Source organism: Theropithecus gelada, chromosome 17 (genome assembly GCF_003255815.1).
Source record: "Theropithecus gelada isolate Dixy chromosome 17, Tgel_1.0, whole genome shotgun sequence".
In the NCBI taxonomy this organism is placed as follows: Eukaryota; Metazoa; Chordata; class Mammalia; order Primates; family Cercopithecidae; genus Theropithecus; species Theropithecus gelada.
This window is the reverse complement of record NC_037685.1, coordinates 52,057,991-52,075,894: the sequence shown is the minus strand read 5'-3', so window position 1 is coordinate 52,075,894 and position 17,904 is coordinate 52,057,991. Positions and strand designations below refer to the sequence as shown.

Below are 17,904 nucleotides of genomic sequence, written 5' to 3'. Positions count from 1 at the left end.
TTTTTGAGACGGAGTCTTGCGCTGTGTCACCCAGGCTGGAGTGCAGTGGCGCGATCTCGGCTCACTGCAAGCTCCGCCTCCCAGGTTCAGGCCATTCTCCTGCCTCAGCCTCCGAGTAGCTGGGACTACAGGCGCCCGCCACCACGCCCGGCTAGTTTTTTGTATTTTCAGTAGAGACGGGGTTTCACCATGTTAGCCAGGATGGTCTCGATCTCCTGACCTCGTGATCCGCCCGCCTCGGCCTCCCAAAGTGCTGGGATTACAGGCTTGAGCCACCGCGCCTGGCCGATTCTTTGAGATTTTCTACATAAGCATTCATGTTATCTGCAAATAAGGACAGTTTTATTTCTTCCTTTCTGACATTCATGCTTTTTATGTCCTCTTCTTGTTCATTGCTCTAGCTAGAACTTCCAGTACAATGTTGGATAAAAATGAGGGAGCCTTGTTCCCGGTCTTGGGGTAAAAAAACGTTTCGTCTTTCATCATTGGGCATACTGTTAGCTGTGGGTTTTTTGTCAGTGCTTTTAATCAAGTTGAACAGGCTTCCTTCTACTCTTGGTTTGCTGAGAGCTTTTGTCACATGGAAGCTGAATTTCATCAAATGCTTTTTCTACACTGATTGATATGATTGTGTGGTTTTTCTTCAGCTTGGTAATGTGGTGGATCACACTGATTGGGTTTTGAATCCTGAACTAGCCTTGTATTCCTGGAATACATCCCACTTGGTCATGGCGTTTGCTTTTCATACTTCGTTGGATTTAATTTACCAATATTTTGTTTATGGTTTTTGCATCTATATTCATGAGGGATACTGATCTGTAGTGCTCTTTTTTTTGAACTATCCTTGTCTGATTTTGGTATAACGGTAACACTGGTCTTATAAGATGAGTTGGAAAATATTTCCTCTTCTTCTATTTTCCAAAATATGGTGAGGAATTGGTGTTAATTCTTTATTAAATGTTTGGTAGCATTATCCCATGAAATCATCTGGGCCTACAGGTTTCTTTATTGGGAGATTTTAAATAATTAATTCAATTTTCTTAATAGTTACAGGCTATTTACATCATCTACTAGAAATTGGGTGAGTTGTGATTTTTGATGAAGCAGACCATTATCTAAGTCGTAAAGTTTATGTATGTAGAATTGCGTGTAGTATTTCCTTCCTTATCTTTTTGATATTTGCAGCATCTGTAGTGATAGCTCCTATTTTATTCCTGCTATCAGTTATCTCAGCCTTCTCTCTAGCTACAGATTTATTAATTTTATTTATATTTTCAAAGAACCAGTACTCTTGATTGCTTTTGCATTTTCAAGTTCATCGGTTTCTGCTCTTATCTTTTAATTTCTTCCTTCTGCTTGTTTTTGTTGTTGCTGTGGTTTGCTTGCTCGCTTTTGCTTTGTTTTACTTGCTTTTCTTTTTCTAGGTTTGTGAGATGAGAGCTTAGGTTTTTTTGAGACTTGTCTTCTTTTCTAAAATATGCATTTTTAGTGCTATAAATTTTCCTCTTAATACTGCTTTAGCTATGTCCCTTGAGTTTTTATATGTTGTATTTTTTCTTCATTCAGTTCCATGTATTTTTTAAATTTCCCTTGAAACTTCCTTTTTGACTCATGAGTACTAGAAGCATGTTGTTCAGTTTTCATATTTGGAGGTTTTTCTGTTATCTTTGTTATTAATATCTAATTTGATTCCATTTTGATTGGAGAACACACTCTGTATGATTTAAATTCTTTAAATTTGCTAAGACTTCCTTTATGGCCCAAGGTATGGCCTATCTTGATACATATTTCATAGGGACTTAAAAAGTACAAGTATTCTCTGTTGAGTATTCTACGAATGTCAATGACATCCTGTTGGTTTGATGATGTTGAGTTCTTCTATATCCATGCTAATTTTCTATTTGGTTATTCTATCAATTGTTAAGAGAGGAGTATTGAGATCTCCAACTATAATTGTGGATTTGTTTATTTCTACTTTTAGTTCTATCAGTTTGCTTTCCATATTTTGCAGCTTTCTAATTTTTCATTTGTTTCAGGCTTGTTTGTAATTGCTACTCAAGCATTTTTATCATGGCTGTTTTAAAATTTTTGGCAGCTAATTCTAACATCTCTGTCACCTTGGTGTTGGCATATATTGTCTTTTTTAATTCATTTTTAGAATTTTTAAATTTTTTTAGCAGAGATGCCCGGGCTGGTCTGGAGCTCCTGGTCTGAAATGATCCTCTCACCCCAGCCTCCCAATGCTCTGGGATAACAGGCATGAGCCAAAACACCCAGCTTTGTATTAATTCATCTTAAAATCTTCCTCATTCTTTGTGTGATGAGTGGTTATCTACTGAAACCCAGATGTTTTCATATTATTTAATCCTTCTCTTTTTATTGGCTTTCTCTGACCCCACTTCAGCAGCAAAAGGGAGAGGCTTCACCTTGTTAACACCATGTGGGGCTAGAAGTCTAGGTTTCCCACTGGAAACCTTTGCGTGGGCTCCTGAGGACTGCTGGGTGGGTGGGTAGGAGTCCTGGCTCTCCATATGGTCTCCACCGACACCACAGTGGGTGGTGGCCTTGTCACCGTGTGGTGGCCACAGTCCTAACTTTCCACTAGGCTGTGTCTGACACCACTCAGGTTGGGGGAGAGAGGGGTGACCAGTGGCTACCAGATGTGGGTGGGATTCTGGGTCCCCCTCATTGTCTGGCACCCAATTTGTATGGAGCACCTAGTTCTATGTTTTCAGAGCAAGCTCTGGGGAAACTGCCCTCTACCAAGGTCTCTGGCCCTCCTCCCTACACGCATGTGTCCAGAAGAAGGTCATTCTGATAACGTGTACAGTTCAGCACATGTACCTGCTTCTGGAAATTCAGAGACTACATTAGGAAGACTAAATTCAAAGATGCTTAGAAAGAATTCATACTTTGTTCATTTCAAGAGCATCTATATACTTCACAGACAACAGCTGCTGCATACTGGTGTTGTCAGACCCCTGGCACTCTGGGGTCCCAGGGCCACAGGCTGTGAACGATTAGACTGTGGCCTACTGCCAGACCCTGTGTTTTTATTGCCCTAACATTCCAAAGTCAGAAATGAGTACAATGTTAAAGAAAATGCGTAGGATGGGTCCATTAAGAAATTATGGCTGGGTGCAGTGACTCACACCTGTAATCCTAACACTTTGGGAGGATCCCTTGAACTCAGGAGTTCTAACCAGTCTGGGCAACATAGGGAGACCCCATCTTTACAAAAAAATAAAAGAAATAAAAATTAGAAATTAAAAAAAAGAAAATAAATTATACGAATCCAGGTTAAAATGATGTCATTCCATTTGAATTTTAGGGCAATTATTTTGCAAACTCTAAATTATCCTAAAAAATTAAAGCAGCATAATGCCTTCAGGGTTTTTCTTTCTTCTAAGAAATGAATTTGGTTACACGGGTCCCTGAGAGGGACGGCCTAGAGGTGACAGTGTGGGAAACTCTGCATGTAATTCTGGACGCACAGGGCTCATCATTTCAGTTGACTTCGATTCATATTTGTCAGAAGGCCTCTGAGCACGTTCCATTTGCCCTGCATTCCCGTCACCCCCTGCAGAGATGGGCGCTGCAGCCGGCAGGCAGCAATGGCGTCCGACATCCAGGACCCCCGTCTCCAACAGCGAAGCCTCCGAGCCGGGATTCTGTAGTGCCCCGCACAACAAGACTGCCTGGGAGCCCTCCATGTCCTGGTGCTCGGCCCCATGGGCGAGGGGCTGAGGCAGAATCCCCGGGCAGAAGTGGGCAGTAATGACTTCACGGTCCCTGCCCCGGCCCTGTGACCCCAATGCACTGCCCAGACCCCCCGGTGACCCCGAGGTGCTGCCTAGGCTGAGCACTCCCCACCTGGACCCTGCCTTACTCCCTCCCACCAGCACTGTGAGAAATGCAGTGTGGGGCCCCCAGGACTCGCTGGGCTGAATCTGTGTTCAGCAGGTGCTCAGGGCTCCTGTGCACTTTATTTCAGGGTCCTCTAGATTTAAGGGCTTATATTTATGAATTCCTCCATAGACACAAAAAATCCTAAAGGGCCCTCCATGCCACTGCCCTCTGGGGATCTAAGAGGATATTGCTGCTCTGAGTGAATCTGGGAGACAGAGGAGCCCCCGGGGACCCCTGTGTTCCCTGCTGACCCAGCTCCAGCTGCCAGGCTCACCCTTCCACTGGGTGACCCAGAATCGGGCCGGCCGCAGCTGGGGACCCAGGGAGCCGATCACCCCTCACTCGCCTGCCTCACACCCTCCCAGGCCAGGGATGAGGCCCCAGCAGGCTCAGCCCAAGGTCGTGGACACAGTGGGTTCAGGCCGGCTCTGCTTTGACCTCGATCTCTCTCCTGAAGGAGAGGAGGGAAGGGGCAGGGCCTGTGAGTGCTGCTCACCCGGGAACGTGCCCTCACCGCAATCAGAGCAGACAAAGCTGAAGCCAAGGGCGTCCCAAGAGCAGCGGGGTGAGGAACGCGGGCCTGGCCCACCCCAGGGGCAACAGCCGGGCTGCACTGGGCCCCTGGTGTTTGGTGAGGCGATGGCCAGCGCTGATAACTCGGCCCTGGACTCTCCCTGGAATCCTTCGCCTGCCGTGCCTTTGACCTCTGGCAGAGGAAACTATAAAGCCGAGGCGGGTGTCTGGTCTCAGTCAGGGCGTAGGGGGTGCAAGGAGCAGGCGGGAGGCTCCCAGGCCAGGGACGATGGCGGCGTTGCAGGAGAAGAAGACGTGCGGACAGCGCATGGAGGAGTTCCAGCACTACTGCTGGAATCCGGACACGGGGCAGATGCTGGGCCGAACCCTGTCCCGGTGGGGTACGTGAGGGGGTGGGCCGGTTGGGTGCTTGGAGGGGGCTGCTCTGAGAACGTGGCCTCCAGGTGAGCTCAGGAGGAGGGGAGCAGAGGGCCCCTGACAGTGAGACCCAGATGCTGCCCGGATGGCATGGATGGGCTTTGGCCAGGGCCTCACTGGCCTCCCAGGGAAAGTGAGGGTCCCCAGAGCATCCTGAAGGCTGAGTGGACCTGGAGCCCCGACTGCAGAACGCCAGTGGAGGGCATCCACAGGCTGGCCCCAAATTCCAGCCATAGGCCTGACAACAGCATTTTAAAAGTATCTTTCTTTTTTTTTTTTTTTTTTTTTGAGACCGGGGTTCCCTTCTGCCGCCCAGGCTGGAGTGCAGTGGCCGGATCTCAGCTCACTGCAAGCTCCGCCTCCCGGGTTCCCGCCATTCTCCTGCCTCAGCCTCCCGAGTAGCTGGGACTACAGGCGCCCGCCACCTCGCCCGGCTAGTTTTTTGTATTTTTTAGTAGAGACGGGGTTTCACCGTGTTCGCCAGGATGGTCTCGATCTCCTGACCTCGTGATCCGCCCGTCTCGGCCTCCCAAAGTGCTGGGATTACAGGCTTGAGCCACCGCGCCCGGCCTGAAAGTATCTTTCCAGTGAATCATTTTTAAAAGAATGTGAAAGGTGGCCATGGCAATTCCTTGGTCACACAGATTCACTCAATAACCTGAATATGGGGCTCTGCCGAGATGCAGCTGCCAGCCCCTCTTTCTGGGACACCTGCTGGCGTCCAGATGCAGAGGTGGGGAGTAAACCAGGCCTGCCTCAGCCTGTAGCACCTGTGCCTTGTGTGAGGTCCGCCCTGCGGGGTCCTGTCCCTGTGGCTGTGCAGAGGTGCGGGCAGCCTGGCCCTCCTGGGAGGAAAGCAGATGCCTGGGCCTCCAAGGCCACACAGGCGGTGGAAGCATCTGCCTCTACATCAGGACTACCACACCCGTTCCGGGAAATGCCCTCACCCCTCACGGGAGAGTCTGGAGGAAGCACCTGCGCGCTCCCACCTCCCCCGGCGACCCCTGAGCCTCAGATGCAGCTGCACTGTCTGGCCAGGTGCTGGCCCTGGCTCCCAGGGAAGGTTGGGCCCTCCTTAGTCCCCATGGTACCTGGCTCTGGGGGTCCCAGCGCCGAGGTGGGAATGCAGAGCCCCAGGCCTGTCCCACCTGTACGTGTAGCTGAGAGGTGGCAGGAACACCCGCGACACACTGCCAAGCCCCTCACACTCACCGCAGTGCTGGTGAAGGCCGCGGCCCTTGCTGGAGGCTCCGCAGTATCAAGGGGCACCAGAGCCCACTGGAGCCACAGTGCATTTGAAATAGAACAAATACCCCGTTCTTGAAGACGAAGGGACCGGGGGCGGGGGTGGAGGCGGAAGGGCCTCCTGGGCCAGGCGGGGCAGCAGAGCAGGAGACCAGGTTGGGGAGGGAGCTGAGGGTGGGGACTGGGCCGGGGGCTGCCGGCCAGGCCCTTGGAAGCCCCATCTTCTGAGCCATTCTAGATGCTAAGACTCCCACGTGCCGCCTCCTGGCTGCAGGACCACAGAGAACCTTCCGGAATGGTCTCACTGCCCAGTTGGTAGACGTGGCCTCTGTTTAAGTATAAGAAAGTCTTAGGGCCCCGGGAAAACACAATTCAAGTGAAATGACAAAAACAAAAGGAATAGGACACGTTATGTTTACTAATGGGAGGACAGGTGCAGGTGTGAGAGAAGCAGAGTGAGCAGCATCTGGCCGGCCCCGGGAGCTGGTGGGAATGGGACTCTTACCTCCCAACCCCTCCCCTGTGCACTGCAGTGTGCCCTGAACACCGCGGTGCAAGCGGGGGCCCAGGAAGTCCAGGAAGCACAGCCCACTTGAGCCTGGGCCCAGCCAGGCCAACCTCGGGCTCCTAGCTGGGAGGCAGGGCTGAGCCACCTGGTGGAGCTGAGAATCGCCATGAAGCGGGTCGGTAGCCACTGGGGAGACACGCACCGCCCACGTCTCTACTGTGCACCACAGGCCCCAGGGTAGACCCACAGGACCCGCAGTGGGGAAACGGAAACCTCTGCCTTCACGGCGTAGGTCCCTGGGGGGCAGGCGGCCAAGTCAAATAGAAGCCACAGCAGGAGTGACCTGAGAACACTGAGGCAGAGACCTGCAGGGAGGTGCCAGGCATGATCCAGCGAGAGAACAGAACCCTCTCCACCACCACTGGTCCCACGTTGCTGAAGCTGGAAACCCGAAACTGGAGACTGAAGCCAAGCTGCTGGTGGCCACAGGCCCCCACCACACGAGAATGCTGCTACCAGGGACGCCCGGCAGGGAAAGGAGGGACTCAAAGTGGATGCCAGGTGAGCAAGACCCAACCCTGAGCCCAGCTGGTGCTGAAGGGACCTGGCTCAGAGACCTGCACTGTCTCAGCTCACAGGAGGGGCCCCCCCAGAAAAGGACACACGGTCCGCAGGCCACAGCCTCTCATCACAGCTCAGAGCTCCGGCCTCTTGGCCCCACGCTCCCTTGCTTCTCTCTGACTTGGTCCCGCTCTTTGGTTGTGTTTTGGGTCACTGGAGAACAACTCACTAAGCAGAATCCACGTCACATCACCGGAGAGGAGGAGGAGGCCCAGTTCACTACAGACTCTTCCCAGAAAGAGAAAAGCCGTGGCAAACACACAGCCGTCCTCTTCCTGGCGGTGTCTCCGTGCAAATGCCTGCGGCGATCCACACAGGCGAATTTACAGAGACAAGACAGCATCCAGGAGCCGCCTGTGTCCAGGAGCCGCCCATGGCCGCGGGGACGGTGGCCTCCGTTAGGCTCGGACTCTGAGGGGAAGCTCACAGGAGGGTCTCAGAAGCAGATGAGATGAAGTCACACCCTGAGTGGCCAGTGCCCGTGGATACCCCTGCTTCTGAGAAGAGCCATCTCCAGGGCCTCCCTTCCTCTTCCTGATGTCCTTGTGGAAGCAGGGCCGGCCATGCGCTTCCAGGCCACACTACAGGTCACCATGGGCAGGACCTCACCTCTCTGCCTCAGTTTCCCTTTCTGTGATGGGGAGAACCAGAACTCCCCTCTCAGAGGGCCCTTGGCTCCTGCTGGAGCTGGGATGGTGGCGCAGCCTTGGACACATCTCGAACAGCAGCTAGAGTGAAGTCAGCTGGGTGCAAGGGCCTCGGGTCGCAGGATTCTGCCTACGTGGACATCAAGACAGGCAAACGCAGAGGCAGAACGTGGCCGGTGGTGCAGGGCTGGGAGGGGAGTGCAGCGACGGTGGGGACGGGGTTTCTGTTTTAGGGGAAGAGAATGTTCTGGAACTAGGTAGGGAAGATGGTCACGCTACATCATGGACGCGCTCAAGGCCATCGAATTGTGCGTGTTAAAATGGCCGACGTGGTAAATTTTGTGCCTGCCTTGTGTCGCAGTGTGGATCAGCCTGTACTACGTGGCCTTCTACGTGGTGATGACTGGGCTCTTCGCCCTGTGCCTCTACGTGCTGATGCAGACGGTTGACCCGTACACGCCCGACTACCAAGACCAGCTACGGTCACCAGGTAAGTGCCGGAGATGCTGCCCCCATGCCATGTGACGGGCTAGGCTGCTGCCTCCTGGGCTCTGGAGATGCCCAGGGGGACCTGTGCCTTCCCCAGAAATGAAGCCCAGAGAGGCCAGCCCGGCAGCCCTAGGGTGAGCCACACACCCCAGCAGGTGCCCCCGAGGGCGGCCCCCAGCCCCCGAACTAGCTTTAAGAGCAGCCCCAAGGCCTAAGTGGCCCCTTAGTTTCTTTCCATGAGGAAAATGACCCCAAATTATAAAATCTGACTTTGGCTTTAGTTTTAATTATGAAACAGAAGGGTTTTGTTATAGAGACAAGTTTTTCCATCCACTTACTTCCTACGCTCGGATATGCACATGGAATGTTTCTGCAAGGATGTACAGGAAACGGTTTCCAAGGCGCACACCCGGGAGACCAGCAGAAAAGAGCCCGCTGGTCACCTACACATCAGCAGGGTGCAAAAACAGAGGAATAGGCATCCGAGTTGTCAGAGGCCACAGGACAGACGTCCCCGTCAGTGTGCAGAGCAAGTGCAGAACCTCCTTTTCCCTTAGACCCAGCTGAAGGCTTTTATTTTAAACCATGTATAGATGTTATTCTAACAACATCCACAGAACAGTAACACCTAGCCTCAAATATAAAGCCAGCAGCATCCACAGGGGATCGGCTAAGCAAACTGCAGGCTTCACACAATGAAACCGCATTTATGGAAAGAATGAGGTGAGTTGACGCAAAATGACAGAAAAAGAGGCTCCCAATCGCATGGGAAGTGGAAGTGTGTAGCGTGCGTGGCCACTGGGAATCGAGTGGCGTGTGGATGGTGGGCTGGTCCTAAGGACCTGAAGCAAACACACGTTTCTGCATCTTCTGTGTTTCCACAGAAACAGGAGAGTGTGTAAAGGATGCACATTTGACAGTTCACGTCGGAAAAGTCGACGGTTCTGGGTTTAACTCCCCGCTGTGTGCATCCTGATATTCAGTTTTACAATTAACACGTTGTTAGACCACTTTTGTTCTTAACCAAAACCAGTGAAGACTTTTCTAATGTGTGTTCAAATACAATTTTACATAGAAACCCAGCTGCAGCCTCTGGATTAGTCATCACCTAACAGAGCAGGCACCCAGTGGAGAGAGCCAGCCACCCCCGCCACCCACCACAGCAGCCAGCCAGGTTTCAGGGCCTCTCACACCCCAGGCGGAGCCGGGGCAACTCCCAGGAGGGCCCCGGGCCACATTCTAACCGTGCTGTCCTGGGGGTCCTTCCTTCCTGTGCTGCAGACAAGTTTACTCCGAGGAGGCTCCAGGGTTGGGCCACAGCCTCGGGCGTATCCTCAGCCACTTCAGAACTGATGGCTTAAAAGTGGTGAGCATTTGGAGACACTAAACACAAAGGTCTCTCTCTCCAGGGGTAACCTTAAGGCCGGATATTTACGGGGAGAAAGGCCTGGAAATTGTCTACAACGTCTCTGATAACAGAACCTGGGCAGACCTCACACAGACTCTCCACACCTTCCTAGCAGGTAAAGTGTGAAACATCTCCACAGCTGCGACTTTTTTTTTTTTTTTTTTTTTTTTTTGAGACAGAGTCTGGCTCTGTCGCCCAGGCTGGAGTGCAGTGGCCGGATCTCAGCTCACTGCAAGCTCCGCCGCCCGAGTTTACGCCATTCTCCTGCCTCAGCCTCCCGAGTAGCTGGGACTACAGGCGCCTGCCACCTCGCCCGGCTAGTTTTTTGTATTTTTTTTTTTTTTTTTTGAGACGGAGTCTCACTCTGCCGCCCAGGCTGGAGTGCAATGGCCGGATCTCGGCTCACTGCAAGCTCCGCCTCCCGGTTTCACGCCATTCTCCTGCCTCAGCCTCCTGAGTAGCTGGGACTACAGGCGCCCGCCACCGCACCCGGCTAGTTTTTTGTATTTTTTAGTAGAGACGGGGTTTCACCGTGTTAGCCAGGATGGTCTCGATCTCCTGACCTCGTGATCCGCCCGTCTCGGCCTCCCAAAGTGCTGGGATTACAGGCTTGAGCCACCGCGCCCGGCCTGTTTTTTGTATTTTTTTAGTAGAGACGGGGTTTCACCGTGTTAGCCAGGAAGCTCTCGATCTCCTGACCTCGTGATCCGCCCACCTAGGCCTCCCAAAGTGCTGGGATTACAGGCTTGAGCCACAGCGCCCGGCCAGCTGCGACTTTTTTTATAAGAAACTGGCACTCAGGGCTCAAGGCCTTCCCGGGGGGCAGCCGGGCATCAGGGCCAGGGCAGGACAGGGCTGGCAGGTGCGTCCATCCGCAGGCTACTCTCCAGCAGCCCAGGAGGACAGCATCAACTGCACCTCCGAGCAGTACTTCTTCCAGGAGGGTTTCCCCGCTCCCAACCACACCAAGTTCTCCTGCAAGTTCACGGCAGATATGCTGCAGAACTGCTCAGGCCTGGCGGATCCCAACTTCGGCTTTGAAGAAGGAAAGCCGTGTTTTATTATTAAAATGAACAGGGTGAGTACTGAGGGTCTCCTTCCGGCGCACTACAACAGTGCGGTCAGGGCCTCTCACTCATCCCCACCACAAGGAGCGCATGTGTCCCGACCAGGGCTTGCCCAAGCGGGGACAAGGACTCCGGCCTCACCACCCTGTACCTTGGTTTGGCACACACCTGTCCCGTTTGGCTCTTAGACACAAATTTAAAACCACTCGTCAGACACCAGCACATAGCTGGTCCTCTAAAACACGTGGAAACACGTGAACAGGGGTCTCTGTGAGGCCAGGGCCCCCTTCAGGGCGGCCAGAGATGCCAGGGCCAGGTAAACGGGTCTCAAGTTCTGGAGTCAGGACTGGGAGGGGTTTAGCACCTTCTAAAGCAGAGGCTTCCAACATGGGACCAGGGGCCCCTCGAGGGGTGTGGGGAGGTGACCCCTGAGCCAGGCTTGAGCAGGGCAGATCCTGCCCAGGCAGAGGGCTTGGGGCCACCGCTCCATGGACCAATCAGCAGCTCTGTGCTGGGCCTCCGGGCAGCTGCACTGTTCATTTCCCACTTAACAGGCTGTACACTTGTGCCCTCCACACCTCACGGGTCCCTCTGTCAGCCAGGGTCTCAGCACTGCTGGCATGGAGGGGCTGTGATGGGGGTCCCAGCAGGGCGTGGTGGCCACTGTGTCCGTCTCATGGCAGCTGCCACCCTCGGAGCACAGCAGGGGATGGCTGGGGCTGGAGAAGCCCAGGGAAGAGGTGTGAGGAAGGGGGCTGAAGGCACGGGTGGACCAGAGAGAGTTTTCCTGAATGGCTGTGCAGAGCAGTGGGCGGACCCAGCCCTGCTGCGAGGCAGGCCGGCCCGTGCTCTGTTTCGGCACTCCACCGCAGACCTGGACACAGTTCGAGAGCTAAGATCACCCCACCCCAGCTCTGCCACCTGCCAGCCACCTCCTGAAGCCTGGGCCAAGCAGCCTGCTAATGGGTGGGTTGGGGGAAGGCTGTGGCTCCAAGTGATGAGTTAGTGACACCTATGGGGATTCCTCCAAGGGAAGCCGCAAACCAGACCAAGGGCCCTTCTCAGTCCTGGTCAGAAAGCCCAGGCTGGGGCTGGCCAGGTCCCAGCTCCACGGGTGGGTGCCGCTGCACCTCACATGGTGGTGGGGGTGGGGAGCGGACACACTCAAGCTTTTCCCTTCTAGATTGTCAAGTTCCTCCCCAGCAACGGCTCGGCCCCCAGAGTGGACTGCACCTTCCTGGTGAGTATGGCCACACGGTGGGCAGGACTGCCCCAGGAAAGGAGCTTGTCAGGGTCGTGCTGGTTCACGCTGGGCATGGCCCGCCTGGTTCTCTCCAGGAATGTCGGCCTTGGCCCCGTAAGCCAGATGTAAACACCACTGAACCATCAGCACAGCGAGTTCCACCATGGGGGTTAAAAACAGCAAGGGAAACACGGTGCTGTTTTCTCATCATTTTGCTTCCAAACGCATCTGAGTAGCATATCACCAGCACGTTTCAAAATGCTTGGTGGCCATGTGGAAACACCAATGTACATCTACCAGTTCTGTTCTTTTTATGTGCTTCTTTACAAAAATATTCCAGCTTGCCAGCAGCTACAGTTGTTTGTGTTTAGTATACAGACTGCTAAGAGTTGGCATTGATCTCAGGCTAATTCCAGGCTTTTCTTCAAAATTGCTTTTTAAGTCAACATTTTTTAAAACTAAATTTTTTGTTTGTTTTGTTTTGTTTTGTTTTGAGACGGAGTCTTGCTCTGTCGCCCAGGCTGGAGTGCAGTGGCGCAATCTCGGCTCACTGCAAGCTCCGCCTCCCGGGTTCCCGCCATTCTCCTGCCTCAGCCTCCCGAGTAGCTGGGACTACAGGCGCCCGCCACTGTGCCCGGCTCATTTTTTCTATTTTTTTTAGTAGAGACGGGGTTTCACCATGGTCTCGATCTCCTGACCTTGTGATCTGCCCGCCTCGGCCTCCCAAAGTGCTGGGATTACAGGCGTGAGCCACCGCGCCTGGCCAAAACTAAATTTTTTAAATTAAATGTTTTCTAAGGTTTGCTTCCACCATTACACCCAAAGGCAAAGGTTTCACAGCATGGTTCCATTACTGCGTGGAGCCTTCCCACTCGGGTGTCTGAGGGAACCTCACTTCCCTCGAAGCCTCCACTTTCCGTGTGGGCTACGGGGGTTTGCTTTTCCTTTTTCAATTTATTTGGGCCGCACCGTGGCTCCTGAGATTCTAACAGATCCAAAGCACCCTTGAGCTGTTTGTTGATGACCCTGAGCTACCCACTGAGCAAGTCTCTGCTTCTGAAATGAGAGGGCCCCAATCTCACAAAAACACGTGTTCACTTGTCCCTCTCACACCAACTTGTAACCCAGTTGTGGCAAAGCAGCACATGCCACTGAACAGTGGCCATCCTCGAGTGTGGACAAGCAAGCAGACTCCCAGCTTCACCCACCTACATCATCCTTCCAACACTTCAAGTTGTTAGAAGCACACATTGAGGGGTCACTGGGCATTTTGCATGCTAACAAATCATATCCTTGCTGAGATCTCAACACTGAGTATAAAGATTGCATCTGATTTATGCTAATTATGCAATAAAGCGTTTATGCAAGCACCTACACAGTGCACATGTGCACACATGCACACAAATGCAACACACAGACATGGGCACACACCAGCTCCCACCAGACTCAGACAGTGGCCTCTCCTCCCCAGGACCAGCCCCGCGAGCTCGGCCAGCCGCTGCAGGTCGAGTACTACCCTCCCAACGGCACCTTCAGTCTGCACTACTTCCCTTATTACGGGAAAAAAGCCCAGGTAGGTTCCTTCCTTTCACACTTCCCTCACCACAGCTATTGAGTCCTCTCACACTTGGCCAAAGGAAAGCAATAAGCACCTTCATGTATAAAAATGAAACAAAAGTGAACAGTCTGCCTGTTTCCCAAGCCCAGGTTCTTGTATCTACTTGGAAACATTCCTTTCATGCAACATGAAAATACAACTCTAACTGTTCTACCTTTTTTTTTCTTTTTTTTTCTTTTTTTTGGAGACAGAATCTTGCTCTGTCATCCAGGGTGGATTGCAGCGGTGCAATCTTAGCTCACTACAGCCTCAACCTCCTGGGCTCAAGTGATCCTCCCGCCTCAGCCTCTGGAGTAGCTGGGACCACAGGCACACAACACCATGCCCAGCTAATTTTTGTATTTTTTGTAGAGAAAAGGGTCTCAGTATGTTGCCCAGGGTGGTCTTGAACTCCTGGGCTGAAGCACTCAGCCTGCCTCAGCCTCCCAAAGTGCTAGGATTACAGGCATGAGCCACTGCGCCCAGCCTAATTTTTCTACTTCCCAGATCCTCTAAAACAACTGCATATCCACTTCAAAGACTTTCCTCCACGTCACATGCTTTTCCTGTTTCATTTTTACGTTCATCATCATAAGAGTTTGTAGTTGAATTTACTCCTGGTATTGTCTGTCCCCTCCAGACCGTTGCTCTCCATTCTTACATGAGGGGATGTTATCTCAGCAAATTCCAGGGCATGCATTCGGTCACGACCAGCCTTACACAAACGAGCTGCTCGTCTGCACCAACCTGACTGTTGACACTTCCCTTGCTTAGTTTTCTCTCCTTAACTTCAGAGATTTTTGAAACACCTGTCCTTTCCTCACTCCCACTTCAGCCTCACTACAGCAACCCTCTGGTGGCCGCGAAGCTCCTCAATGTCCCCAGGAACGCTGAGGTCGTCATTGTGTGCAAGGTCATGGCAGAGCACGTGACCTTCGACAATCCCCACGACCCGTATGAAGGGAAAGTGGAGTTCAAACTCAAGATTGAGAAGTGAAACGGTTTGCGCAGGGGTCCTGGGCACAGCCTGCGGTGTCGCTCATGGACGCCCTCATGGTTGGGCTTCCCTTGTCCCTCAGCTCCCTGCCAAATCATACCCAAAGTGGTTTAGAGCAGCAACGGTGTTGTCAGTGTGGGAACTCCAGAGAAGTGCCCACATGTGAAGGGCCTGCTCGCGAGTATCAGTTCTTCCTTCTTGAATTCTTACAGTTTTTAAATGGAATTTGCTGCTATAAGAATGTCCAGCTAACATGGGAACGCCAAGGCAGCAACTCTCTAATTTACCAGGTTGTAAAAACAATTCGTCTTCTCCTGTGTAGACATCACTTTCTTATTATAATTTATTTTTCTACACTTCAATATGAACTGCCCACATTAATATAAAAACTATTAATGCACTGATATGAAACACGGCTTACACTAATGACATTCTGAATTCTTGCTTTTAAAATCGCAATTCCTATGTTGTAAACATAAAATACATTAAAGTTATTCTTATTGTATGTAAAAAAAAAATCATGTGTTTCCTGATATGGGAGAAAAATTAAACCAAACACTTCCTTAAAAATCTCATTCTAAAAGTCTCAATTGCAAGTCAGGGAAATTACAAAAACCATGTTGGTGTGGGTTTGTCACCTAAGGATGCTCACAGCTCCGGGAGGCAAACAGTGGGGAGTGAGGGTGTTGGCAACCTGATGGAGTTTAAAACCCAATTAGTTACAAACACACTTCTCGTTCACCAAGAACAAGTCTCTCTTCCAGTTAGCAACTCTAACCCTTTCAGAAAACTGAAATGAGAACATTCTCCCAAACAAGCAAACCTGCTCTTGCTGAAGGCCACGGGTTGCTCACCCAGAAGGCAGTGTGCGCCCTGGGTCCCAGTTCCACCACTGAAGGCCACAGGCTGCTCACCCAGACAGCGGCGTGAGGCCTGGGTCCCAGTTCCACCACTGAAGGCCACAGGCTGCTCACCCAAACGGCGGTGTGAGGCCTGGGACCCAGTTTCACCACTGAAGGCCACGGTTGCTCACCCAAGTGGTGTTGTGCGGCCTGGGCCCCAGTTCCACCACTGAAGGCCACGGGCTTCTCACCCAGACGGCGGTGTGCGCCGTGGGTCCAAGTTCCACCACTGAAGGCCACGGGCTGCTCACCCAGACGGCGATGTGTGGCCTGGGTCCCAGTTCCACACGCTCAGTAGCGTGGCTGTTAGTGCCCAAAGGGCCCCAAGCACAGCGACTGACACGTGGAAATCCATCGACCCCCAGTAGATACAAAATCCACGAAAAACGGTGTCTGAAGAAAGATTACAAACCTTGCAGATACGTTGTAAGGTTAACGAAATCAATTTACGGACGGAAGGCGCTGTACCCAGCATCTCCACTGCTTACTCCATCGGTAAACACTGCTGGCAAAGGTCTCGGCACAGACGTGAGTTTACCTCATGGGACGCGTGGCCACACTCACAGTCTGTGCTTCTTGGAGGGAGGGGCTTGTGTGCAGCTGACGCCGCTGGCTGCCACTCAAGCTGGAGACAAGGTGGAAGCACAGCTGCGGCTGGACGTCTGAGGCAGAGGGCGGGACGTCTGAGGCGGAGGGCGGGACGTCTGAGGCGGAGGGCGGGACGACTGAGGCGCAGGGCGGGACGTCTGAGGCGGATGGGGGGGACGACTGAGGCGGATGGGGGGGACGTCTGAGGCGGAGGGCGGGGCGTCTGATGCGCAGGGCGGGGCGTCTGAGGCGCCGGGCGGGACGTCTGAGGCGCAGGGCGGGACGTCTGAGGCGCAGGGCGGGGCGTCTGAGGCGCAGGGCGGGACGACTGAGGCGCAGGGCGGGACGTCTGAGGCGCAGGGCGGGACGACTGAGGCCCAGGGCGGCGGTGGCCGGTGGCGCAACACCAGTGCGGAAGACGAGGTACCTGCAGGAGGCGTGGGAGCTTGTGGAATCAGGTCCTGGGCCCAGGACGCTCCATTATGCTGGGCAGTGAAGATTCACAGAGAGGGAAGGAAATTAGGGGCTACGCGCCAAAGACTTAATCTGAGTTTTAATTTTGCCTTTGAGAAGTCAGTGGAGCGCTCTTTCAGGAACCCGGAAGGCAGAAGACAAGTCCTTGACTGACCCAAGGCAGTGCGGGAAAGGGCGGCCGTGCCAGCAAGGTTGTCTGCGAGCCCAGGGTCCTCGAAGACAGCCGCCCCGCTCACTGGGGACACGGGAGGAAGCTGAACCGGGAGGCGGTCATGCTCCCAACCAGGAGTAAAACAGCGCTGCCAGGCACAGAAACGAAGTGGGCGGTGACACCAGAATATTCCAATGAACGCAGCCCTCGACGGTCTTAAGCCTCACATTCAGATCTCAGGTTCATTTTTTTGCACATGGAAAATCAGTTTTCCCAATACCAACACTCAGGCTAATATGTGGGACACCTGGGTCACCTCAGTAAGGTCATGCCATGCTGAAGGTCAGAGGTGACACCACCTCAAAGTGACGGTGGGGCCATGAGAGTTCATCCCACCCGACTGTCAAAGTCCACCCAGCTGGAACCCAACACGCCTGCCACGTGTCCCAGGGCCACCCAGAGCCCCCATCTCCAGGCCCTCACAGAACCCTAGCCTCCACCTCCCTCCCCAGACTCTTCATGGACACCAAAGCCCCCTTCTTTCTTTAGAGGCAGGGTCTCTCTATGCTGCCCAGGCTGGCCTTGAACTCCTGGGCTCCAGCAATCCCACCCACAGGGCACCCCTGTGCCCGATCAGAGCTCCTTCCTGATGAAGCCGGGGGCTGCTCCCGCCCCACCCTTCAGAATCACCAGTCCTAGTTTCAGCCCCAAGGCTTGGAGGGAACCACAGGCACAGGAAGCTCGCCACGGGAAGCCACGGTGCACCCGCAGGTGCTGGCTGCACATGCACCCAGACGGAGCGCTCTGAGGCACGACTGCCCGCTGTTTTATTAAGTTCCACAACCCTTGAGATGCTTATGGTAATTCAAGATTAGGAAAAAATGACTCTTCTAAAACTAGTCTTTTATTGGAATTTTCAGTGATTTAGCCAACTCAAAACACTTAGCTCTCCTTCATACCTTGTATGTCTTTCCAATTTTTTTTGTGGCAAAATACACATAACATAAAATTTACCATCTTAACCACTTTTAATGCACAGTTTGGTGGTGTTGGGCACATTCACAGGGTCCTGCAGCCATCACTGCCATCCACCTCCAGGCCTCTCCA

At 53.0% G+C, this 17,904-nt stretch overlaps 1 protein-coding gene across 1 annotated transcript; it reads left to right on the top strand.

Moving 5' to 3' along the window:
• Positions 1-4,657: 4,657 nt before the first annotated feature.
• ATP4B (ATPase H+/K+ transporting subunit beta) lies at positions 4,658-15,252 on the top strand. The gene is made up of 7 exons (XM_025364437.1): positions 4,658-4,823; positions 8,243-8,371; positions 9,780-9,893; positions 10,657-10,856; positions 12,029-12,085; positions 13,560-13,661; positions 14,521-15,252. The coding sequence occupies exons 1-7, from the start codon at positions 4,712-4,714 to the stop codon at positions 14,680-14,682; spliced, it is 876 nt and encodes a 291-aa protein (XP_025220222.1). The 5' UTR covers positions 4,658-4,711; the 3' UTR covers positions 14,683-15,252.
• Positions 15,253-17,904: the final 2,652 nt, after the last annotated feature.